Source organism: Mustela lutreola, chromosome 9 (assembly GCF_030435805.1).
Source record: "Mustela lutreola isolate mMusLut2 chromosome 9, mMusLut2.pri, whole genome shotgun sequence".
Taxonomy (NCBI): Eukaryota; Metazoa; Chordata; class Mammalia; order Carnivora; family Mustelidae; genus Mustela; species Mustela lutreola.
Genome location: NC_081298.1, coordinates 123711766 through 123738585, shown reverse-complemented (window position 1 = coordinate 123738585; position 26820 = coordinate 123711766). Strand labels below are relative to the sequence as shown.

The 26820-nt window shown below is 43.6% G+C and overlaps 1 protein-coding gene across 3 annotated transcripts in view; it reads left to right on the top strand.

The window, feature by feature from the left end:
* BABAM2 (BRISC and BRCA1 A complex member 2) overlaps positions 1-26820 on the top strand; it is a 406823-nt gene that overhangs the window by 363968 nt on the left and 16035 nt on the right. For all 3 annotated transcript variants that reach the window (XM_059188740.1, XM_059188742.1, XM_059188739.1), the window contains one exon: positions 8584-8737. In XM_059188740.1, the coding sequence (XP_059044723.1) occupies positions 8584-8737 (154 nt within the window). The remainder of the gene's footprint in view (positions 1-8583; positions 8738-26820) is intronic.

The following is a 26820-nucleotide window of genomic DNA, read 5'->3' as shown; positions in this document are numbered from 1 at the left end:
CATAACTAGATCCCTTAATAAAACAACAGTCATTTCAGACTTTTTTTTTTCTTCATAAGGCCATGTTAGTCATCCTTTGCTCTGGAGTAGTCCCCTTGTTTGTAGACTTGTACCTGGCAGGATGTTCCAGTTTTTCAAGGCTGGAATTTTAAACTGACCAGTATCAATCCCTCTACTTTAACTATTTTAAATGTGTCCTTTTCCTTCTGATCATCTACATTTGGTACATTGTCCATGAATTTTTTTTTTTTAATTAAAAGCTTAGGGCACTTTAAAAGACTGCCTAGTTTTTAAGTGCCAACGCCTTGGCATTTGAATATATTTTCACTTATTTAAGGATTCTTTTCATCAGATTCTTTCCTAATTTAGCCAGATTTCTTTTTTAATCCTTCCAGGCCAGGAGTTTATTTATTGTGACTAAGTTATTTTTTTTTTTGATGACTAAGTTCTTTTAAAGATAGAAGTTAAAACAGTATTAAATGCTATTTATGGTGTTCTCTGTTGCTTGATTTCTTCTGCATCTCATAAAAGCATGTTTCCTTTTTTACATGTCTAGTGCAATCAACATTTCCTCACTTTTATGATCTATGCCAATCCCTGGTTATGTATCAGGCAACTACCATATGTCCGGCCCAGGGTTACACATGTGGAGGATATAAAATATCAAGTGCACTGAGTTGTTAGCAGTCCAGCCGTGACTGGATTATGTGGCCGTGGAGGATGGAGAAATCACTGAGTGACAGAGCAGGCAAGGAAGGCTTCCTGGAAGAAGGTGGGACCTGGACTGTGTCCCAGAAGCAAGAGCCAGTTGAGAGATTGAACAAGGAGCTAGGCCTGAGGAAACGCTTTTCTGAATTAAATAGATATACTGTAAGATATGCCACTGAAGAATATACCACAGGGTAGTTATCCAGGCTCCTGTAGCTGGACACTTGACACGTTTCCAGTTTTTGTTACCACAAATAGTACGATAGTGAACTTTCTCCCATGTGTCCTCTTAATGTACAGGGGATAGTAGTTTAGGAGTGGAGTCGCTGAGTTACGAAGTATGTACATCTTCCCTTCTGTTGCACGAGAGGTTATAGAAATTTCCATTCTCATCCATGAATGAGAATTCCCACTGCCCTGACAACCCTTGAGCGTTGCTGGGTTTTAAAATTGTCATCAATCCAGTGGGTATGAAATGGGGCGGCCTCGAGGTTTTAATTTGCAGTTCCCTCACATGCTCCTGCAGTGCAGTAAGTGCTTATGAAGAGTCTCTCCTGTGCCATGTACTCTTCCAAAGACTAGAAGTACTAAACTAACTAATCTCTGACCCTCACCCTTGGGAGCTCACAGTCTGAGTGATTCCGACCCAGGGGGAAACAGCAGCATCACTGAATGTGCCTTCTCAAAAATCAGGGGTCTGAGGTAGGCCCAGGCAGCTGCACTGTCGATTCCGTGGTGACGCCAATGCTTACTTCAGCCGAGAACCTGTGATCTCGTGGGAGGAGAAGCCTACTGTATTCAGTCTGGGCTCGTCTCTGTGGGCAGAGTGAGAGAGCCTCACGCTTCACTGGCCGGCGCTATGGCATCCCTTTTATCTTGAGGTTCTTCTTACAGTTTTATGTGAATGTCTCATTGGGTGTTGGGATGATTCATTTATATCTATAAAGTACCTCAAAAGCAGATGCTAAACAAAATATAAGCAGGGACCAGATTCCCCGTAACTCCAGCTATCTGGGACAACCGTAAACCTGGAAGGAAAAAACAGAAAGAAGAAGAGGAGGAGGAAGAGACCATCGTGAGCAGGGCTGGAGGAAGGCACCCCAGAGCTCACACCCCCTCAGCCGCCATCCGTGCAGCACCTGCTCGGCACCGCCTTCTGGTCTCGGGAAGGACCATCCGTGGCGCCCGACTCTTCAGAAGCTGAGACGCCTGCGGAATGAAGGAGACAAAGAGAACAGAAGAGGGAGACAAAGGGAACAGAAGAGGAAAACAGAGAGATGCCGTTGAGAGTTGGCCTTGATGAGAAGTGGCAAAGCACAAAGGTGCTGGCTGGGAAAAGGAAACACATGAAGCAGAGAAAGTTTGGCATCAGGGGACAGACAGCAAGTCATTCCTACTAAGCCCTGGGGACCTCCGTGCACTGCTCTGAGGGCACGTGACCTCTTCCCTGTGCACAGCTTAGGAAGTCTGGCCCTTAGGTAGGAGGCATTGGGAAAGAGCAGGCTAAGTCTTCCTTAACACTCGAGGCCATCATGTATAAATGATTTCTTCCATGTGCTTTCTGTCGTCCAGAAAAGGCTAAGCTATTTCCAGCGTACTCTATATGCTGAGATGGGGAGGTCTGTCCAAAGTTTAGAAAGTGCCATCAAAATAGCTAAAACTTACGTGACGTGAGTGTTTATGCTCTAGTTAGAAATTTCACATACAGGGAACAGAGGATGAAGCCAGATTGAAAACCAAACAAAGAAGGAAGCGGGGAAGGGGAGGGAATGCATATGTATTTATGACCTGCTCTGCTTTTGTCCAGTCTTGTCAGCACTGCCGAGAAAAGAATTCTCCTCATTTTGTAGATGAGAACATCAGGATTCAGAGAGACGAAATATTTTACCTATGGCCTCACCACTAATAAATGGTGGGGCTAGGAATTAAACCCATTTTTGTCTGACTCCAAAGGCTGTGCTTTTTTCCACCATACCACACTGTCTCCTCCCATATTAGGATGTTGAGAATTTACAGCAGAATTCAAGGATCAGGCTTAGTTTGGTCATATTAAGACCCCACAGGTAACCTGCCTGTATGAATAAATCTCACAAAATTTAATGAAACTATGAAGCCAGTTCGACAAAATCTGGTTAATATTTAATCTCCCCTGTCACTTAAATGTGAGACAGGGATGGTTAAAGGGGACATCATTCAATTTTCGATGCCTTGGGTAGGGATACTTCTTAACTGGAAACCTTTTCTTTCATATTTCTTGTAAGAGCGTGCTTTGGATGTGTGGCGTTTCCCTTTCTAGTGGTTAGAATCCCAGTGTCTCAAAGGTTTATCGTGCAGTTAGTAAGACGGTGTCGGTAAGGGATGGTCGGTTAATAAATGGCAGACTTCGCTGGGTGTGTGTGTGCCCACTGCGGGGGTAGCCTGGGAATGAGATGTGAGCAAACTGTTCTCAGGGAGAGTTGACCTCAGATGAAGTCCTCGTCGGAGGGACCTTTACAGCAAGTCAACATGGGGTTAAAACTCTGCTAACGAGGCTTGGAGGAACTGGAGAGCCTACAGAGGACTGGAAATGGAAACACCGCCATAACCACCATAAAGTGAAGGCATGAGTATCTCTCCTACTGACCCAAGAACACATCAATATAGCCTTTGGAAGGTTTGGAGAAATGGAATAACGGCTGACTTGTGAATAAGGATGAAAATATCCGATGATGTGACTCCCAGGGAAGCAATTATGGTTAACCCCTCATTTGTTTGGCATTTTCAAGTATTGAACTGTCCCACAGAACTGCATTTTCCTGACAACTCAGACTTTCCTATTTATGTGCCTTGAATATTTTCAACCATGCTTGGTGGAAATACTTCTGAAATTGGTTATTCAATTATCCTGCCCTCTTGAACAGAAGCTGCAAGAAATAACATTTCTTCAGATGCTTTTGGCTGCAACTCTGAGAAAACCTGATTAAAAGAGGTTTAAGTAATTAGGACTCGCAGTGGTCTCACATAACAAGGAATCCAGAGCTGGGCATTCCAGGGCTGATGAATTCAGTCACTCACTGATGTCAGGCTGACTTTCCCCTCGTGGTCACAAGGTGAGTGCACAGCTCCAAGCCTCAAGATCTCACATGACAAGATCTAGGCAAGAATGAAATGGGGGCTTCTCCTTATACTTGTCTTTACTCAGAAAGGAAAATATTTCTCAGAAGACCCCTAGCCAACTTCCCTTTGGGTCATATTGGCAGGACTGAGTCACATTTCCATGCCTTAGTCTTAGAGAAGGCTGAGAGAGTAAACCCCCAGAACTTCGGGACTCTGAAGTGGGAGGAGGGCTCTACCCACAATAAAGGGGGATGGAGGGGCACCTGGGTGGCTCAGTTGGTTAAATGTCTGACTCTAGATTTCGGCTCCAGTCATGATCTCAGGGTCATGAGATCAAGCCCCGCATTGAGCTCTGCACTGGGTGTGGAGCCAGCTTAAGATTTTTCCTCTCTCCCTCTCCCTCTGTACCTCCTCCCTTCTCTCTGTTTAAACAAAAGAAAAAGAAAGAAAGAAAAGAAAAGGATGGAGAATGGATGGCTGTTAATAGGGAACCAAGAGTGTCTGCCAGGTTACCAAGATTGGGAGTGAGTATCCCTTAGAGTATGGTAATAGCTTGGGGGATGGTTGTGCTTTTCATTCCCTGCTGAATGGCCCCACACTGGGATTATTTTTTATTTCCAAAATCTGGTATTTTATTTATTATTCTCTCTCCTTCCTCTGTGCCAGACTGCTAGTTATCATGACTTGCTGTTCATGTACGTTGTCCTAATCTTGTCATAGTTAGATTACTTTTTTTCTGGAAAGATCCGATGACCAAACTTGGGAGAACTGTGCCTCAAGTGCTCTGAGTACCTACCTGACAGCTGTCCCTGTGTGTCACCTATGTGATGTTCCTTTTGGCTGCTCAAGGCCATTTTTCTATCGTGAGGTCTTCGGAGAAGTGACAAATTTCTAGAGAGTCTTATGAATTTAGATAGAGCTCTCATGGGTTCGTCTTACGATGAAAGGATGAGCATTTGGGGACAGTTAAACTTGTTTACTAGAGAAAGCAAAACCGCATCTGTCCTTCCAAATCCCAGCATGGTGTAGAGGAGGCAGCAAAGTTTGTCGGTCCATATTCGGCTCCAGTTGCCTACAGAGCAACCGCGAGTTCTGGGAGTGCGACCCGTGGGACTCATCCCTGCAGCGACTGTCCAGCAAGGGGCGAGCCAGGAGGGCCTCACAATCCCTGCCCTCCGCCAGGGCCGCAGGGCCCTGGGAGGGCATCCTGTGAAGTGCCCAGGTCGCACCAAATGACAAATGTGGGGCACGGACTTGTTTCAACAAGTTCTTGAAGAAAGTCGTACTTTGGCAGTGGTCCTTGAAATTATACTGAACAAGGGAGGACCAACCCTTCCGTGGATGGAGAGCTGACCAAAATCCAGTCTCTGTATACAGGAAGAAGGAAATAGGCAGCAGTTGTCAAAACAGCACTGGCGATGAGTAACGGAACCAAATGGAATGATTCTCCTCTGGGAGCGGGTAGGTGGGCTGTGTTTGAAGGAATCCAGTGGTTAAAATGTTCTGTTTCAATCTGGCTGAAGCTATGAGCCCAATCAGCTTGGAACCCCGGGAGCACCCTCAGAGCGAGTTAGCTGTTTGAAGGCCTCCAAGTCATTATTTCACTTCGTGACAGAAAATCCTGAGTGAGGGGCGCCGGGCTGCCAAGCCTGTGGTTCTTGATCTCAGAGTTGGGTTTGAGCCCCACGTTGGGTGTGGAGATTACTTAAAAATAAAACCTTAAGAGGAAAAAAAAAAAAAATCACGAGTTAGCTTTATAGGCAGACATTAAGTGGCAGAAACATTTGGGACTAAGGAAAACAAGCTTTGTATTTTTTAAAAATTCTGACTAATTTGTACCATTCAAAACATTCTTACAAGAAAAATGTGAAATATTTCTCATAAACATTTTAGTTATTAACTCTCTCATATACAGAACATTTTTTAAAAAGATTTTATTTATTTATTTGACAGACAGAGATCACAAGTAGGCAGAGAGGCAGGCAGAGGAGGGGGAAGCAGGCTCCTCGCTGAGCAGAAAGCCCAATTTGGGGCTGGATCCCAGGAACCCGGGATCATGACCTGAGCTGAAGGCAGAGGCTTTAACCCACCGAGCCACCCAGGTGCCCCATATACAGAACATTTTTAAAGAACCTATCCTCTTACTGACTGCTGACTGATACAGATAGGATACAGTTTAGTTAAATTGAATAAGATATTTATATTTTTTGAATCTTATTTTCTCATATGTAGATTACGGATTTTATTTCTCAAGTACTCTGACCACTCCTGCTTTGCTGATCATCCAGCTCCTGTGTTCAGATTTTAATATTGGCTTCAACTATACTTTTTTAGAAAAAGCTCCATGGGGAAAGAATCATGCAATCAATGTTTTTCTGGGATCGCGGTACATTTCAGCATGTAGCTGGCTGGCAATTTTTTTCCCTTTAATCAGAACAATTCACTTGCCTGAGTAAATAAATCTACATTCACATTTTGAATGATTTCTGATCTTAATTGGGCAATTAGGGGGTCAAAGTGGATGGTTCAGAATTGGGTGGGAAAATCAGTTTTCAGCATGTCAAAATACCAGCAACTCATTTTCTACAAAACAAAATAACAGGAACAAAAAAATATAACCTATTCCAAAGCCCAGAAGAATCTGGTAGCTTGACAGTCCTGGAGACTGCGGTATTCTCTATGTTACTTTGATACTGAATGTGACTGTACTTACTTTAAATTGGCTAATTATTGCCACTGAATTCTGTTATTCAAAATGACTACATTTTTGAAGGGGAGCTTCCATGCTAAATGCTTTTCCCCAGTGCTGTTGATGACTGCTCTGGGGTTTAGTGTGGAAACTTATTTGGAAACTTAACATGTAATATAAACAATTGAAGTCAAATTAAACTGTATGTGAATGGGCATTTTTTCTAAAATTAGTCAGAGGAGATGCAATGAGTAATCAGAAATGATATAAACTTAATTTTAGAAAGCAATATTTGTTCAGAATGACTGAAGATCTTACAAATCATGCTTTGCAATGTAAAGGGACTCAAAAGTGTTTTCCGAATTGGATTATTTCTAATTAAAGTCCGTCTGTTTTTCATATTTTGTATTGTTCCTGCCTGTTACTGCATCTCTGCTTTGGCACAAAGAGGCATGTGCTAAAACTGCACTGAGGCACGTGGAAAATGTGACTTACGAGTGGACATTCATAGTCTTGTCACTTTCTTGGGGTTGGGCTGATTCATACGCAGAAACCCCCTGCAGCCCTGAGTCAGAGTCAGAGACACTCAGGGACCTAAGAGGGCCTGCCACCGGCCAGTTTTTCTGTTTCTTGGTTTTTTTGGTTTTTTTTTTTTTTCAAGTTTGCTGCAAACTTGGCTTTTCCTTCATGAAATCGTTTTGGGTGCTTAGAGGGCCTGGCCCAAGTCCGATGTCACCCTGCACTGGCACGGCGGCAGTGCACAGCCAGCTAGCATGTATTTTCATGTATCTGCTTCATGTAGCCAAAAAGATGAATCTAGTACATTCTTCACGATAGAGATTTTTGCTTGCTAAACTGAAATGGTAACACAGCAACTGTGTTGTGCGCAGGTTGTACTGGTATCATGAGGAGCAGGAGTCAATGGGGCCCAAGAGAAGGAGCTCAGGGTTTACACTGTGGGTCTAGATTTGAACCGTGCCTCCACTGAGCTAGGTAGGGCTCGGGCAAGTCAGCCAACCCCTTGGTGTCTCAAGTTTGCTCATCTGTTAAATGCACGTGGTAAAAATAATGTCTGCTTCGTGGAATCACAAGTCTCAAATTAGATAAAATCTGTAAAAGTACTCTGTAAAGCTAAGAAATGCTATACACATTTTTTTCCTCATTATTATATTTCCCCAAGTTCATGGGCCTGTCCTTTGCCCAGGAAATGATAACATCCACACAACTCTACATGATATGCCTTGAGGAATGTGCTATTGAAACAGTCTGTGTTTAAAATGTCGGTTTGCCTCAAACTAAAAAGAAGGAGTCATTTTATTCTTAAACATTGAGTGAAAGGACCCCAAAATGAACAGATACGAGCACATAATAACGTGTTAGGACCCAGCACTGGAACCAGGCTGTACTCTCGCAGCAGACCTAATGCAGTGCTCAGATGAGTCCCTGTTCCGTTCCACTAAGGAGCCCCCACTGGTTTAGGAACTATATGTGGTAACACATCTGGAGAAGCTTCAAAGTGCTGAGTATCTGAATTCACTGCTTGATTGGAAGTAAAGTGGTAACTTTATTTTTGCTGGTGGTCCCGTGGCTGTATCCTATAAAGTAGAGAGATTATCACCTGCTTTCTTGCCCCTGTTCCAAATCCCTTCTTTAAGGACAGCCTCCACCCCGCTCCCACGCCATCCAGTGCTGGATGAGGAAGGTATTGCCCAACATTTGAAGCATTTATGATTTAATAGAGACTTAAAACAGATAATCAGCTAACTTCTCCACAGAATCCCGGACAAGGTAAGTGCGGTGGGAGGAGTTCACATGGCTAGGAGTGCCCGGCTTCTGAGAGCAGGGCATAGCTGACACACTTCGTGCCTCATATTGGTTAAATTTATTTATGTGTGATTTTCATGTGTGTGCCTTGATTGTAAACTCTTTGAAGGCAGAGAAGCCACCTGGGTATTTCTTGTTCCCTCTCTCCATACCTTTTACCTAAGCCTCAAACGGTTTCAGTGGTTCAGATAGAGTATGTACCCAGCATCCAGGTTTAACCTGTACATGTAAGCCCGAACTTGTTTTCTTTTCTTTTGTCTTTGCAGTCGACCTGCCCTTGTTTTTCCCTCGAGACCAGCCGACGCTCACATTCCAGTCTGTCTATCACTTTACCAACAGTGGACAGCTTTATTCCCAGGCCCAGAAGAATTATCCATATAGCCCCAGATGGGATGGAAATGAGATGGCCAAAAGAGCAAAGTAAGTGACTCCACTGCTGTTTCCTACACATAAGAGCATTTCCCTTATCTAGACCAGGGGTTGGCAAGCTACTGCCCACTGGCTAAATCCTGTCCTGTGCCTGTTTCTGTAAATAAAGTTTTATTGAAACACAGCCACGCCCATTTCTTTACTTTTTTGGTATGGCTGCTTTCATGCTACCATGGCAGAGTGAGAAATTGCAACAGATCACACGTGGCCTGCAGAGCCAGAAATATTTGTTGTTTGGCCCTTTACAGAAAAAGTTTGCCAGCCCCTTATCTAGACTCATCAGGTAGGTGGTTTGTTGTGTTTTTCTTTTTTTAAAGAGGTTACAAGGTTTATCTGAAATCTACCGGGTCTATTTAGATTAGAGAAGAAGTACTAGAAGAATTGGAGTTGTGGATAAATGATGTTGATGATGAACGTGTTGGAAGCTACTTTCATATTTGTTTTTTTAAAATATGGAAAATTTCAGCTGACAGTAAGCAAATAGAATTTAGGCTTAGTGGTCAGTGTATGGGTCTAGTTCCGAGTTTTTCATGTGGGACTGTAATGTCTTTGAAGGAAAAAACATTATATACCTCATTGCATCTCTGCCACCGTTACCCAGAATTATTCCTCGTCTGAATAAATGGCTACGCAAATAGCTTGGAACTGGTAGAATCTGTATGGACATAGGCTGAGAATCTGATAGAGGTTGAAGTCAGCTAGAGTTTGGAGTGTAGAGATTTAAGTACTGCCCATGAACCTATCTGTGGAAAGTGTTCACAAGTCCTATGGCATAGGTAAATGTACAAGTATGTTGATGTTCTATGGTGTTTTATGTTTAGTGTCTGGAACACCAGTCTTCATGAACTGTGGCCTCCCAGATTGAAGCCACAGTGGACCAAAATCATGGTTTCCAAAAATAAGTCATGGTTAGAGTGGCCGGTGGTTATTACTTTATCGCTCTGAACAGCCCTCCAGTCACCGCTGTGATTCCATCCCTGAAGGATGATGAGATCCACAGAATCAGAGGTGTGAAGGATATTTATTAAACATCCTTTTCATTCAGTCACTCAGTGTTGATTCAGCATCTACCGTGGTCCAGGCCATGGGCTCCAGGCTGGGGAAACCGTGATAAACACACTGGAGGTTGTCCATGTCTTCCTGGAATTTATAGCCCAGCAGGAGAGATCAAAGCCTTTATCATACCAGACTTCTGACAGTGTTAAGTACTAACAAAACCTGGCCTGCCAGACCTAGAATGCTCTCGATTAGCAGGACTTTTTGCTCTTGTCTCCCTCTCTCTGAGATTTCTTTCCCTTCCAGGGGGCCCCCCTGGCATCTCCCGTACGCCCTGTAGGTACAAAACCTTCACATAATCAGAACTGGAGCTCTGTTCGCTTTCCGCAGGAACACAGGCCTTCCCGCATCCATATGTAGAATCCAGAAGTGTTATCTGAGACGTCAGTGTGCCCTTTCTGCCTGCATTTCCCCTTTGTATCCATGAGGTCTGAGTCTGAAATTCTATTTAAGGAAAACAGCAGACATATGCAAACATACCTAATAACAATGATTAAGACTTAGATATCTTGAAACAGACTTGAAAAAAAAGGGGGGATTCAAAAATAAGTTTTATGTTTGAGGTATGGCAGTTGTTTAATTTTCTGGACTTTCCCTGTGTATATACAAGATCTGCCCTTAGAAGATGGGTTGTTATTTGTGGTATGTGCTATGGAGTCTGAACCAGACATGTCCTTGTGGTTTCTATAGCAAAACTGTGTGTGTGTGTGTGTGTGTGTGTCTTAACTAGACATTGTAGCATGTATGAATTGAGTCTTCAAGGAGTTGCAGACCACAAGCCTGTGATTTCAGTGTAGGACTATCGTAAGTGAAGCCTGTTTATCTTAACAGATTGGTTCAGAGTTTCAGGAGACATTTGCTTTATGTTACACCAGTCTAAAGAAAACATCTGAAGAAAGGTTTAAAAAAGTCTGCTTTTACTGTAGGGAAGATGGATTCGTTTTAAATGTAATAAAAGAAAAAGCCAGCTGCTCATACTAGGAAGAAGAAGTAGTTTAAAAGCTCTCTTCTTAAACTGAACCGAGTAACTTCCCTGGGCTGTGTCAGAAAGCCAGGTAATGGGTAAACACAATCCGGGAACTGTCCTGCAGGACAGGCTTGACATTGGTGGGGAGGATTGGAGAGAAAGGACAGAAAGAGAGAAAGGTCAACTGCAGCATTCCTTACACGCCCTGTTTCTTTGTCCTGTGAAAATATTCTATGTGCACAGTGCGTAAAAGGCTATAATTCACTGGGAGAGCTCTGCCCATATCATAAACACTCTCACGGTTTATGAACAGCATAGAGCCCTTCGAGTGGAGTCAGCTGTTTGTTCCCTCCTCTAAAGCAAAATTCTAAACATGTGAACTCAGGAAGGACACTTTCTGGCGCTGACCCGAGCTTTTTCCTAGGACATGTGCTTCTTGCCCATGGCTGTCTAGCGAATTCTGTTCGCACAAGTGAAATGCCCTCTGCTGGGTGAGCGCTGGCTTTGGGGTCACGGATGTCCATGCCCAGCTGCTATCACAAGTTCTAATCAGATAAGCTGTGTGGACTTGGGCAGGGCTCTTAACCTTTCTGAACTTGATCCCATAAAACAAGACTGTACTCCTCCCTTTGGATGGGATTAATATGAAGGGTCAGTGAATGGAAATATGAAAGACTCTTGTGTTTAGCTTCTGCTTTGTCCCATAGTGCCTTTGCTCACTCCCTCTTCCCTCCCTCTTTCTGCCCCTTCAGATCTTGGCATTCTTCCTTAGGGTTTCCTCCATCCATGCTAACGTGCAGGCAGCTTCTTTCCGTCTTCCTAGTCTCAGTTGACTGTTGGTCACATACAGATCTTCCTTAGCTTTCAAAAGGGTTATGTACCTATAAACCCACTGTAAATTGAAAATATAATTTATAAGCTGAAAATACATTTATTACACCTGACCTACCCAACATCATAGCTTAGCGTAGCACTAGCTGAATGCGCACGAGACACTTAACTTTAGCCACAGTTGGGCAAAATCATCGAACATAAAGAGCTTATTGCATAATACAGTGTTGAGTAGCTCACATCATTTACTGAACAGTGTACATGGTTGTACGAAGACAGAACGGTTGTAAGTGTATCAGCTGTTCACCTTCGCAATGGCGTGGCGGACTGGGCAGCGGCAGAGAGCTGAGTCCTGCCATGTTCACTAGCCTGGGAAGAGATCAGAATTAAAAATTCGAAAGTATGTTTCTGCTGAATGTGTGTCGCTTTTGCGTCATCGTGAAGTCAACAAATTAAGTGGAACCATTGAAAGTCAAGGACCAGGGGTGCTGCTTTGAAATCTCTTTTGTATTATTCTTTTTCACATCTTTATATTGTTTCATTTCATTAATCAAATTGTGAGTTCTTTGAAGGCGGGGGCTTTGCATATCTAGCTTTTAAAGATATTTATTGCAGTGTATTCACATACGATAAAGTAGACAGATTTCAGTATATCTTTTGCTGGAGTTTTGACAAACTTACCTTCTCCCCTTTCCAGTTAGTCTCCCCATCTCCAGGACAGACCTTGTCACATGTCATAGATTTTCCTTTTCTAGATACTTATTACAAATGGAATAATACAGATTGTACGCTTTTTGTCTTTTGTAGTCAACATGATTATTCTAGATTTATCTGTTACGGTATTCCTTTTTTGCTGCTGAGGGATTTCCATTGTAGGAATATACCATAATTTATTAATGCACTCATCTGCGTATATATATTTAGTTGTTTCCATTTGGGGGACTTTATGAAATGAGCTGCTAAAAACGTTCTTATGTGCGCCTTTTTATAGACATACAGTTTCAATTCTGTGAGTAAATAACTGGGAAGGGGAGTATGTGTATGATTAATTTTATAAGAAACTGACAAATTTTTTCTGAAGTCTTTAGACGAGCTTACACCCCCACTGGTAATATACCAGATTCCATTTGTTCCATATTCTCTCTGCCACTTGGTATCGTTGGTCTTTTAATTTTAGCTGTTCCAGAGGGGAAGAAATGAGATGTCGTTGTGTTTTTTAATCTTAATTTCTTGATGATTAATGACGTTGATCATCTTTTCTTGTGCATCGGTATATCTTCTTTTTAAAAGTGCCTGTTCGGGTGCCTGGGTGGCTCAGTGGTTAAGCCGCTGCCTTCGGCTCAGGTCATGATCTCAGGGTCCTGGGATCGAGTCCCGCATCGGGCTCTCTGCTCTGCAGGGAGCCTGCTTCCTCCTCTCTCTCTCTCTCTGCCTGCCTCTCTGCCTACTTGTGATTTCTCTCTGTCAAATAAATAAATAAAATCTTTAAAAAAAAAAAAAATAAAAGTGCCTGTTCAAATTTTGCCTATTTTTAACGAGGCTGTTGGTTTTTTATCATTGAGTTTTAAGAGTTATTTATATATTTGTCAGATTTATGCATTACAAGTATTTTCCCCCAATCTGTGGCTTGCCTTTTCATTTTCTTAACAGTGTCTTTTGGTGGGCAGAAAATTTTTATTTTTAATGAAATTTATTTTTTTAGTGTTTTCTTTTTATGTTAATACTTTCTGGAGCCTCACACTTATTTGCCTACCACAAGGTCATGAAGAGGTTCTTCTGTGTTTGTTTGTTCTACAAGCTTTCATTTTGGTTTGACGTTTTAGGTCTCTGATCCATCTCAAATTAATTGTTGTATATGGTACAAGATGGACGCTGAAGTTAATTGTTTTTACATATATCCAGGTATTCCAACAACATGTGTTGAAGAGTTTTTCTTGGGGCACCTGGGTGGCTCAGTGGGTTGAAGCCTCTGCCTTCGTCTCTGGTCGTGATCCCAGGGTCCTGGGATCGAGCCCTGCATCAGACTCTCTGCTTAGTGGAGAGCTTGCTTCCCTTCCTCTCTCTCAGCCTGCCATTCTGCCTACTTGTGATCTCTGTCTGTCAAATAAATAAATAAATAATCTTTAAAAAAAAAAAGAAAAAAAAAGTTTTTCTTTCTCTGTTGAATTACTTAGTTAGCCAATTCTAACTCCAACTTCCCCTCAAAAAAAAAAAAAAAATGCCCACTGAAATTTTGGTTGGGATGGTGTTAAATCTATAGATCAACAAGAGGGAAAATTGACATTTTAACAATATTGAATCTTTGACTCAATAAACAAGAGTTTTCATTTAGGTCTTTAATTTCTTTAAGAGGCGTTTTGACATTTCATTATAGAAGTCTTGCATTTTTTAAGATGTTTTATTGTAAATGATAGTTTCTTAGGTTTTATTTTCGACTTGTTACTGGTATATAGGTATTCAAACGATTTTTCTATATTGACCAGGTATCCTGTGACATTGCCTAAGTTCATGATTGCTACTAAATTCTAGTAGTTTTTTTTGTAGTTTTCTTAAGTTTTTTTTTTTAACATAAACAATCATATCATCTGTTAACAGCTTTACTTTTTTATTTCCATCTTTATTATTTTTATGGCTTTAAATTTCTTTTTCTTATCTACTTGGACTGGCTTGGATCTCTAGTACAATGTTGTGCACAGTGGTAAGAGTAGACATCTGGCCATATGTCTTCCCATTAAGGTTGAGGTTAGCAGTAGGTTTTACATAGATGTCTCTACCACATTGAAGAAGTTCTCTTATATTCCTACTTCGCTAAGAGTTTTTATCATGAATGAGTATTGAATTCTGTAGAATGCTTTTTCTGTATCTATTGGCCCAATCCTATGGTTTTGCTTTATTCTATTAAAGTGGTGAATTATGTTAACAAGTTTGTGAATATTAGACCAACTTTGCATTCCAGGGATCAATAAACCTTCTCAGTCATTATGTCTATCCTTTTTTATATTATTAGATTTGATTTGCTAATGTTGTGTTAAGATCTTTGTATTTCACACTTATTTTAATGGGTGATGTTGGTTTAGAAATTAGTGTTGTCCTTTCAGATTTTGATAAATGCACCATGCTGGCTTCATAAAATAAACTGGAAAATTTTCCTTCCACCTCTGTTTTCTGAAAGAGTTTATGTAGGTTCAGCACTAGTTTTTTTGTTTTTTTGTGGGTTTTGTTTTTGTTTTTGTTTTCTTTTTTAGTGTTCAATAAAGTTTTATTTATGGAAAGAAATTCAAAGAAATATTTACTAAAGATAGGGATACTCATCATTTTTTTTTCTTGTGTTAGTTTTAGCAAGTTGTGTTTTTTAAGCAAGTTATCCAGTCTAAGTTGTTGAATTGACTGGTGTGAGATTTTTTATAATACTCCCTCATTTTCCTTTTAATATCTGTGGGCTATAGTGATAGAACTTCTTTCATTCTTTATAGTGAAAGTTTCTGTGTGTTTTTTTTTTTTTCTCTCCCCTTTTCTTAAAACAGTCTAGCTAGGGGTATATCAGTTTTACTTATCTTTCCAAAGAAATTTATTTTATTAATTTATGCTTTTATCTTTATTATTTCCTTCCTTCTAGTTTTCAGTTTAATTTGTTCTTATTCAGACTGGAAGCTTACATCATTGATTTTAATCCATTCTACTATAAGCCTTTAAACTACAGATTTCTCTCGTAAGGTTTGCATTAACTGCATCCCACAAATTTTGATACATTTTTTGTTACTTTGTTAGAAATATTTCTGATTTCTCCTGTGAATTCTTTCTGAACTATGCATTGTTTATAATTGTGCTGCTTGAATTTCAAGTGCTTGGGGATTTTTCTAGATATCTTACTGATTTCTAATTTAATTCTGTTTTCATTAGAGATCATAATCTATATGATTTTAAGCCTTTGAAATCTGTTGAGATTTGTACTGTGGCCCAATATATGGCCTATCTTTGTATAGTCTGTGTGAACTTCAAAAGAATGCGTGTCCTGCATTTTTGAATTAAGGTATTATATGTACGATATTAATTAAGTCAAACTACTTCTTACTGTTATTTTTTGTTTATTATTATATGTTTTTGAAAGGAGGTGTTAAACTTTCCACCTGTGGTTTATTTCTCCTTTTAGTCCTGTCCATTCTTGCTTTTTGAATTTGGAGGCTTGTTTCTTAAGTACATACATATTCAGAATTATTATGTCTGGCTAAATTAGCCCTTTGATCATTATGAAATGACCCTCTCTATTTCTGGTAACTCTCCTTGACTTGAAGTCTGGTTTGTCTGATATTAATATGGTTATACCAGCTTTCTTATATGTATTTTTTGCATGGTTTATCTCTGTTCATCCTTTTTCTTTCAACCTATGTGTCTTTATTTTTCAAGGAAATCTTTTGTAGGTTTTCTTTAAATTTAGTCTGATAATCTCTGCCTTTTAATCAGAGTATTTGGCTTATTTACATTTTGTGTAAGTAATGAACTGATGGAGTTGAAATCTACCATCTTTCTATTTGTTACTTAATTTCATTGATATGTTTATGTATTTTGTATTCCTTTGTCTTCCCTTCCAAATCTTCCCTTTGATTTATCTGGGTATTTTTTAGTATAACATTCTTTCTCCTATTGTCCTTTTAGCTACAGCTCTTTGTGTCATATTTAAGTTACTAATACACTAAAACACATCCTAAATTTACCATTGTCTACTATGAAGTAATATCATAACACTTTAAGTACAATGCAAAAACTTAAAACACTCCTAATTCTTTTTATATTTTCTACTGTCCTCTGTAGCATAATACTCAAATGTTTCACTTCTACATATTTTGTGAATCCCATAGTACATTCTTACTACTTTGGCTTTTAACAGTAAGCAGACTTTTAAAGAACTTAAGAGAAGAAAGAAAAATCACATTCCACCTTATTCTGTAATTCCCAAATAAAGAACAAGGAGACTCATTTCCTTCCCCCAAAAACCCCCACTAATTTTTAAATGTCTTCCTTGGAACAAGCCATCAGAGAATGATATCCATCCTATACGCAGAAGACATTGAGACACGAAGTCATCAAGAAAAGGAAGCTATCCCTGGATGACATCCAGGCACCTTTGTTTGCCTATGGACTTGACCATTTACAGTGCACCCTCACACACCTTCATGGGATCATCACTGCAGCCCTGTGTGGGGTACAGTGTAGAAATCCTCATTGTCCTTCATGCAGATAAAGAAACTGAGGCTCAGAGTGATGAAGGGACTTTCCTAAGGGCACAGAGCTGACTTTTTGTAGTTAGGGCCTAACACAGGGCCTCTGACTTTCTGCACATCTGTCCCCAGGCAGGCTAATACGGTTCCCCATTCTCTTTACCACTTGTCTGAGCCTCCCTCCTCAGAGGCCTGGCACTTGAATAACGTGAATACAGAGAGGAAATGCTTGTGGCAGTTAAGAGCACTGACCCTAAAGTCAAGACAGCTGAGTTGAAACCTATTTCTACCATTCACCAGCTGTGTGACTTTGGGCAAATTCATAATCTCCCTCAGTCTGTCCCCTTCTCTGTTAAACAGTGAAGCTTGTTGTAGAGGTTATTATGAGTATCAAATGGTGTGTATGATTTTCTGTAGTTATTTTTTTTTTTTAAGATTGTTTTTATTTGAGAGAGAGGACATGTGTGTTTGCGTGAGTGGGGGGAGGGGCAGACAGAAAGGGAGAAGCAGACTCCCTGCTGAGCAGGAGGCTTAATGCAGGGCTTGATCCCAGGTCCTCGGGATCATGACCTGAACCAAAGGCAGAAGCTTAACCAACTGGTTAAGCTGCCCCGGTTTTCTATTGTTAATTAGCAGACTACCATACACTTAACAGCTTAAAACCCCACAGATTATTATCTTAGTTTCTGTGGCTTGGGAGTCCAATACAGCCTTCCTGGGTCTCTGTTTAGGGTCCCAAACAACTGAAGACATTGACTGGGGCTGCTGTCTCGTCTGAGGCCCAGACCTTCTTCCAAGCTCATTTGGGTTGTTGGCAGAATTCATTCTTTGTGGTTGTAGGACTGAGGTACTGGTTTCCTTCCTGGCTGTCAGCTGGAGGCTACTTCCTGCCACGTGGCCCCTCTACCATCAAGCCAGTGGTGGTGCATCAAATCCTCCTGTTTCTAACCTCTGACTTTGGTGTCACTGACTTCTGAACTCAGACTTAAAGGGGTCATTTGATTAGGTCAGGCCTACCTTTAATCTCCCTTTCTTAAAGTCATCTGTTCCATGTAACCTAACAATCCCAATTATAGGAATGAAATCCATTTTCATAGTCCTGGGGATTGGGTGAGGGATCTCAGGGGCCATCTTGGAATTGTGCATACCGCACGGGGTAATGTAGGTGAATTGTCCAGCAGAGGGTCTGGCGTGTTGAGAGCAGTCATTGTTCACCATCAGCATCACTATCCCTGGAGGGAAAAAGAGTTTCAGTTAAAGGATAGCAGAGTCAGTATTGCACCCAACTGAACAATTCCCCAACCTCAATGAGTTGGCCAGAGATTCTTAGATTCTGGGCTGTCCCATTCATGGACAGTATCACCTATGGTTATATCTTCTTGGTGCCAACCCAACCAGCTTAGAAAGTTGGGGAAAAGAAAAACCATGCTCCAGTTGTTTAATCTACATAAAGCCAACTGTCACTTTGGAAAAAAAAAATCTGAATTTACTAGTTACCTACCTTGGCATCTTATATAGCTTAGATCTGTCTAGATGAATCAGTCCGATGATTTTATTAATCCTTTCTAGTCTGATAAATCTGTGAATAGATGGAGGGCGTTTTCCTTGAGTTTCATTGTATAAAACATCAGCTTGATCCTAGAGGCCTAAGTAGTTTCTTAGAATAGGATTTAACCCCACATCACCCACTACAATGCTTTGTCACAAATTAAATCCATTATATAAATGGAATCACTTGAGGAATATTTCAAAAAATAGCTTCTCAGTCAACACATTGGAGTAATTCATGAACCTCCTAAAACCATTTGTTGTTTGCCTTCTTGCCTCAAGGTCAGAGAGAGATGTTATTTTCTTATTTAGAAACCTATCCAAGTGTTCCCAAAGCAGTCCATAATTCCCCATATGTTCATCGCCCTGCATACTCACATTATTAGTCATCCAGTTGTCTTTGCAGAATAATTTTCTCTTTCAGAGGTTCTTTAAAAATCATCTGCATTCTGGACTATTTCAGTTATCTTTCATGGTTAATACCTCAGTATTCCCAGACACAGTTTTCTTCAAATTTGTCATTAGCTGCTAAATGCTTCAATCCGGTCTTATGCATTAGCCCTCTAAATAAACCACATAAAAATAGATCTCTTCTCCTTGATTGCAGAGAAGGGGGCTCGATGCCCCCACCTGATTTGCTTCCCATCCCCACCCTTACTGTGGCTGTGAGGCCCCTCTGGGTCCCTCAGATGCTGTGGAGCACGGCGTGGAAGCCGTTTCCACGCACGGCGTGGAAGCCGTTTCCACGGGTAGTGCAGTGTGGTCACGGGAGCCCTGAGGCCTGAGAATTCTCTGGGACTAGAGGAGGGCCATGGGAGGGGTGTTGATGAAGTGTGAGTGCTTGTAATGTGAGCCCGTGTATGTGATTGTTATCCAGAACTCACTCAGTCACTTCCTTGCTGCCTTGTTGGCAGCTCCTTAAGGCAGCTCAGACGATGCTCTGTGCCCATTGAGATTTCCTTGCCGAGTCGGGCCTCCCTCTGCGGTCCCTGCATTTGGTCAGCTGGCCAGAGGAACACCCCGACAGGTGTAACACCCATCAGTGTTACAGAAAACCCTGACAGGGACTTTGCCGCCCTCTCTCTGTCCCTGGACCACTGCCTCCCCTTCTCCCCACCACCTCTCTGGCTCCCATCTCTCCTCCTGTTTATAGCTAGATTTCTGGAACCGTCGTCTGCAACGAAGGGTAGGGGGATGACCCGGAAGGTAAGAATTGTGGCCAGCTGCGATTGCTCACCCCCACGTATCTCCTCTGCGAGGGGGAGCAGCTACGGAACTGAGCCACTGTGGGCCAGAAGAGTCACTGGCAGAAGGGAAGGCAGTGAGGGAGGAAAAGCCATCAGGTCTGGGCTCCCAGGAGGCTGTGCCCCAGCGATAGAACCCACAGTTCCAGTGCTGCTATAATTCATGGGTTTTCTTTATTATTTTATTTTGCCTTAAGTTCCCTAGGAAGAATTCCCTTAAAAAAAAAAAAAAAAAAATCCCGTCTCTGCCTACTTGTGATCTCTGTCTGTCAAATAAATAACTAAAATCTTAAAAAAAAAAAAAAAGAAAAAAAAAGAAAGAAAAAATCCCAGACTCATATTAGCTGTTCTCCCTTCTGGAGAGAAGAGGGAATTTTCTGGCCTGGCCAGCACAGCTTGGGCAATCATCATGCCCCGGGAGGATGGGAACAGAACCAGGATAGAACCAGGGAAGGCCAGGGTCACCCAAGCCTTCCCCTCACCCGTATGCCCCCGGGTTTCTGCCTGGGCAAGCACGCCTGTCCCTCCCAGGCTTGGGAACTATGGAAGCTGTGAAGAGAGAAGTAAAGCAAATAAATAACACAGAATGATCGGGTCCTTGAACTCTCCAAGAGAATCATTTTGAAAAGTATCTTAAAGGGATTTGGTTTGTTTTTCCTTTTAGAACAGAGAGCAAGCGAGATGGGGAGGAATCCAGCTCTGCCTGCCGTCCAGGCATCCTCTCCAAATTGCGTAGGTCAGAGAGAACATGTTATTTATTAGAACCTGACATCTGTTGCTGTGAAACGATAAGCTTCCTTCAAAAGCCTGGCCGTCCATTACTGCTAATGCAGCCCTCATCCCGAGAGAGCCACGTACCACCTTCCAGCCTGCGCCGGCCAGGCAGTACCAGGCACAGAGCATTTGCAGCCCTGCTCAGCCTCCTGACCCCCCTTGGGCAGGACCCCCCCAGGCCCTCTTTTACAGGCCCTGCCACTGTGTCCCTAGCTTTTTTTGATTCCACTCTTTGGGCTTTCTGCAGTCTGCTTGAAGGACTGATCCTTCCCCGCCACCCCCCCCACCCCCGCCCCCCACATCCGTCCTGCCCTCCTCCTTTCTCAGTGGTACACAGGGTGAGGGTTTCCTTTCTGGTCTCAGTCTTGTAAGCCAGAAGAAACCGCACATGAAAAGAGTAGCTGGGAAATCAAGACATCTTTGTCATGGAAATGAACCGAGCTCTACCATCATAAAGCTACCAACTGCTCAGGGACGGGTTCTGATGATCCTTCTCAGCCCCCGTGAAAATGTGGTGATAACCACATACAGCTACTTCCTTGTTTGGTCATTTATTCTCTTTCTTGGAAAAAATAGGCAGCTGTCCTACCGAGCCAATATGCTAGGGAAATGGGTTCAGGTTTTTTTTAATAGCACATCAAAGTAGAAACGTACATTTATCAATGGAATCAGAGCTCAACAGAATTTGAACTATTGGAAGAAGTAAGGTAACAGTAAGTGAACATAATGCAAAGAATAGTGGCCTAGGAGTTGGGTGACCTCGGTCACATCCAAGCACGGTTATCAATTCCACGTGTGTTCTTGGGAAAAAAAACTTCACCTCGGGCCTTGGGCCCTCATCTAAAAGCACTGGGCTAGTAGCTGATGATCACTAAGTTCCCCTATATTGGGGGATTTTAAGTGAAAATTGTATGTAAGGTAGCTTAGCATTGCTTTTTTATCCATGTTGAGAAAATTCCATCTCTGTGGCCAGAGGTCAGACGCAAATTGAAAACATTACTAAATGGAATTAAGTACGCTCTGTACGTGATGCTTTCTCGTACAACCCATATCTGGTATTTATAGAACACTTCGGTTGCGGAACGTGCATGCATGTGCCCTGAACGCACACCCAGTAAAATACTTCTAGATGGAATATGTTTTCAGATGTCAAGTTAAAACAGCTTCTTGGGAATTAGGTTTGACTGTTCCGATGTACGTGTTGGTTTTTGACAGGTGCCACCAGGGCTGCTCGGGGTGGTCATGTGTGATGTGAAGTCCAGCCAAGGCAGGAGGGCCAAGCTGCTGGTCTTGATCACTTTTCATTAAGGCATGAGTTCTAGAAAAAAGGGAAGCAGCAAAGAACAGTCAGGTCCGTCCATCCTGCGCACATTACGAGCAACAGGCAGAGGCCTCGCTTCTTTGGAAATGGGATTCTGTCTTGTGTGTTGTCAGACCGTGCAGCAGAAATGAGCCAGATTCATGACTTGTTGTAGTGCGGCTTTATAGAGGTGAGCAGAAACCAGGAGCAGGTAGTGGGGCAGTTACCTCTGCTCAGAGAGCGGCAACATAGCCCACAGCAGAGCTGAGATGGGTGGCCGAGCGGAAGTATAGGTGTGACAGTGGGCACCAGTCTCAGGACCTGGAGCTTGGAAGGAACCTTAGAAACCATCTGGTACAGCCAAGACCGAGTATGGTAAGCATCAGCCATTGTGGTGGGAATTAAGTGAAAGGATTGGCAGAAGCCCCTTAGCACAGCAGTTGGCATAGACTTGACGTTCAATGCACCATTTTCATTTCCTGGAAAAACGTGTTCAAGACCAGACAGTACTATGATTAGAATACTGTGCCCCTGCTCACTCGTCCAGGGTCCAGCCCAAGCCACCTCTGACCTCCCACCTTTACTCTGCCTGTTGCCCACTCCCTTGCGCCCAGGAGCAATGCAGGGAAATCACTGCCCGCACGCACACAGCCATCCACCCAGCCGGTGTGTGGCCTGCTGTCCTCCTGCTGGCTCACCTGTGGCCATGGGGGAGAGCCCGGGGTACTCTCGAGCAGAAATAGCTCTCCTGGGAATATAGAGACCTGGCACTGAGTACCTTTAAGGGAAAGTAAACATCCCTGTGGCCGAACTTATCACTAGAATCAGTGGGCAAAGGAAGAAGGGGGGTGTCGTAAGGGAGCGAAGGATAGATGCTGCCTCACACCCTCCAAACTAGCAGGAAGGCCGCACATGGAGAAGGGGGCGAAAAATTCCAGTGACTCTTATCTTCCCAGACAGACAGAACCCCTGGCACTTAGTCATGCCTGGTGGAAAATGGAAGCCAGGAAAGCAGAAGTGAGGCTGCAGTGCTCTAGAGTCATCCTTAATCTGAACTCACTTCTGAGGAGAGTAAATGTTTTGCCTCCTGGCCAGTCGGGGCCAAGCTGCCCGGTGGAGATGCTATGGCCCGAGTCAGGAGAACAGGCTTCAGGGCAGCCATGATTGTAAGAACCAAGTGTAGCAGTGGCTTCTGCGGTTAGGTTGTTGCTAGTAATTCATGCAGCAAACATTTCAGGGTGATATATACGATATACAGAGTAGGTGCAAAGCACTAGGGACTGCAGCACACCCAGTTCGAAGAGCCCCAGCTACAAAGCCTGCTGATGGATGGTGGGGCGCGCCATCTCTGGTTGATGTTCCGTTCTGACAATGAAGCCATCCATTCCTTAACTACTTAGTGCACTGGGTACGAGTCAGAATTACAAAGTGGGGAGCCCTGTCACTCCTCTAAAAATCAGAATCAAAATGTAGAAGACCAGAATTTCCCATTATCAGTCATTGTAGGGATCAGATAGTCTTTAAATAGTCATCATCCCAGTTGCCCAGAAAAGTGACATTTATAGGAACGTATCTGAAAGGGCATCATCTCAACAGAAATGAGAGTGGACCCTCCAGTCTCTCCTGGTCATCTGACAGACGACGATGGTAAATGTGTGCCGATTGCTTGTACTGTACCAGCACAGCTCCAAATGCTTCGTAGATTTTCAGTTCCTATAATTCTCATACCAATCCTATGAGATCAATACTGCCATTATACCTATTTATTTTATTTTATTTATTTATTTGACAGACAGAGATCACAAGTAGGCAGAGAGGCAGGTGGGGGCAGGGGGAAGCAGGCTCCCCACTGAGCAGAGAGCCCCATGTGGGGCTCGATCCCAGGACCCTGAGATCATGACCTGAGCTGAAGGCAGAGGCTTAACCCACTTGGCCACCCAGGCGCCCCCTGCCATTATACCTGTTTTACAGATTATAAAACTGAGGCCCTGCAAAGCAAGATGACTCATCCAAGGTCACTGGGTAACACAGCACAGGAACTAAGAATAGATCTTGGGTTTCCTGACTTTCCAACTACTTTCTGTTCTTTTACCACCCTGCCTCTCTTCCCCCTTGATTGAGTTCTCCCAGCTCGGCCAGGCAACTGAGCTCAGCATTCTGTTCCGAACTGCAGAGTCTCCAGGCTCTCAGCCTTGGGTGACACCCAGGTTCGGAGTGCCCCAGGGAGGCCTTGCACATATTCTGATTGGGATTGGGCTCTCCCCAGATCACCAGCACTCTTCCAGCCAGCCAGCCAGCCAGCAGATGTTTACTGTATTCAAAGTAGGTATCAGACGCCATGATAGTGGTACGTGGGACCCTTTCCCTGCCTTCGTGGAAGGGAAAGTTGGGTGGAAATGCCACATAAATGGTTGTTTTCTAAGACAGCACTGTGCGCCGTGTGCACGGGGGAACGCAGTAGGAGAGAAAGGAGGTCTGTTTGCCAAGGTTGAGGAGGCTGACGTCGGAATATGGGTAAGATGTGCTGGAGGGAGGCCGTGCCTGCCACAGGGAAGAGACCGCCCGGAGGCTAGGAAGCAGGAGGTTCTGGGTAGCCAGGACGCACTGAAGAGGGCAGTGGTGGATGAGGCAGGAGAGAAAGAAAAGAGGCAGGTCAGAGTCTGCAGCCTGGAGGGAACATGAGCTCTGAAATCAGACCAGCCAGAAGTCCAGTCCTGGTCCTGCCACTCTTTGGGAGTATTTTGTTACCCCTGTAGACGTTGGTTTTCTCATCTGCCCGTGAGGGAACAGTCCTCTTTCACAGAGGACTGTGAATGTTCGACGGGAAGTGGATTATAAAACGCGGGCGTATTGTTGGTGTTCGGCTAATCACCGTGGCTATTAACTGCTGAGACATTCGACCTTTTCTTCTGTGGGCAATGAGGGTTTTCTTTGATCCATAAAGTCCATATTCATGCAGTGTCCTGCCTGGGAGTAGATGTGTAAATCCCACTAGATCCTCCGCGGCCTGGGAACCAGTCACAAAGGCAGGAGGAGCGGAGTTCTGTGGTCATGTTGTTGGAATGCTGTAAAGGAATGTTTGCCTTCAGTCCTTTCCCCCGTCTTTGCCACTTCAGGGCCCAGGGCTTTCAGAGACTGAATCATTTAATATCATAGATAATATCAGTAGATCCCATGCAATACTTAGAACATACTTATACTAAAAAGTTACTTGTTGTTTACCTGAAATTTAAATTTCACGGGACATCCTATACGAAAGGCCAGCCCAAGAATCAGTCACAACAGTCTGTGTGGCTTTCTGGGGGAAAGGGAGCTCAGTGGTCTTCTAGGCTTCTCTCGGGTTCGGTAAGCTCTGCACAGCTGGCCTTAGGCAGTGTCTTCAAGTCACATCCTGAGCAGATATATGAAATGCTGGGGATGCCCCTGTGTGTGTTTGAGGGTCAGAGTAGGCATGATGGGAGCTGTCTTGTACGAGTCTTCCCGTATCGCCACCTCTTCCTTCAGAAAAGAAACCCATGCTTGCAGACAACTGGCAGAACGAAGACTGGTAACTTGTCTCACGGAAGAAGCGCCAGGTCCCTTTCACAGAGTTCTTCTTCTGGGAGCAGTGCCAAAAGTGGGGACTTCAGCTGTCCCTTGTGGTGACTTGAGATGGCCATAGCAGGTGAGATTGTAAATGACCCAATGCCCCCTGCTCCGGTGAGTCTGAGGACCAGAGCCCTGGAGCCAGAAGGCCCATCCAGCCGCCTTGCTTTGGAAGCGAGACAAAGGAGACCCAAGAAAGGGAGCCCAAGGTCACTCGACCATTCAGAACTTGAGTCTGAGTTGAAGTCTGGGTATGCAACCCTAGGCTCTTCAGTGTTAATTTAGGGGATCTGGAAACTTCCGCCACACTTGTCTAATTGATTTCTGAACGTTTTCCCTGGGTTGCTTGATAACAGTACTCTCCAGATCCCCATCTGGCCGCGTGGCCTTTGGCGCTGCCATGGCCAGCTCTGTGTCTGACTCATCCCCTCCTTGAGGCCAAGTTTGTTAAGCCCCTGAGTGAGATCACTCCTGGTAGGGAGTGAATGCACTTTCGAAGACCAGCTTGATCTTGGCCTTCGCCGTTGGTGCCTCCGTGCTGATCTCTTTGCCCCACCCGACCCAAGCGCTCTGCGGTTGAGATGGAAAAATCCACCTTAGAGCAGATGGTTTTAACCTCAGTTGCAGAAGCATAATTTGTCCACGTAACATGAGGTGAAAATTAAAACAACGCAGGGCGTGGGTTTGAGCCGCACAGCGCCCTTGGGCTTAAGAGTGGCTTTGACCTATTCCTCCCAGATCAGAATGATTATCCAGCTGCCAGAGAGTTCTTAGAGGAATCACTTGATTAAATGGTGTCACGGGTGAGGTGGTATTAGCCCTAAGACCGGCTTTATCTGCACACTCTGCAGGCAGACCTGACCGTGCAGGCAGGGCTGGCCCTCGCCGAGACCCGGAGCCGGGATCATGGGATCTTCCAGTCTTTTCATTTTCTTCTTCTTGCCACAACCTGTCACGAGACCAAGAAAACTTGTTTTGAAAATGCTTGACAGCCAAAACAACCTGTTCTCAAGCCCTGGACGACAGGGTTTGTCCTCTCTGACCACTTATACCCTGTTAGAGCTTTGACTAGCTGCTGACTGGAAAAAATGAATTTGCTGTTTTCTACTCCTGTGTTTCACAGACAAGTGCCAGCGGCTTCACAGGAGCTTGTTCCCCTTTTCTCTCCAGCCCTTCACCAGAGACCTCTTAAGACTGGGCCAGAGTCTCACTGATGAAGCTTAGCAACATATACTTAGGAGGACATAACCGATGGTTACACCCGTGCCAGCCAAGCTTGATATGTGGGTTGTCTTTGCCGTCCTATTAGACTTTAACCTGTGATTTTCCACTTGCATTTTGGGCCTCTCTGAAGTTAAATGTGGGAGTCAAACTCTCCGGTTACCCCAGAGGCTGGTTTGGCCTTCCACCCAGGTAGCTCTAAGGCAGGCAGCAGTGTCTGTGTTCCTCCCCCCAAGCCATGCAGGTCTCCGTCTTGGATGGTCTCCCTTTTGGAAGTCACTGTGAAGGAGTCACTTCACTCCTCCTCTGAAAATACTGGGGTTGAACTAGAA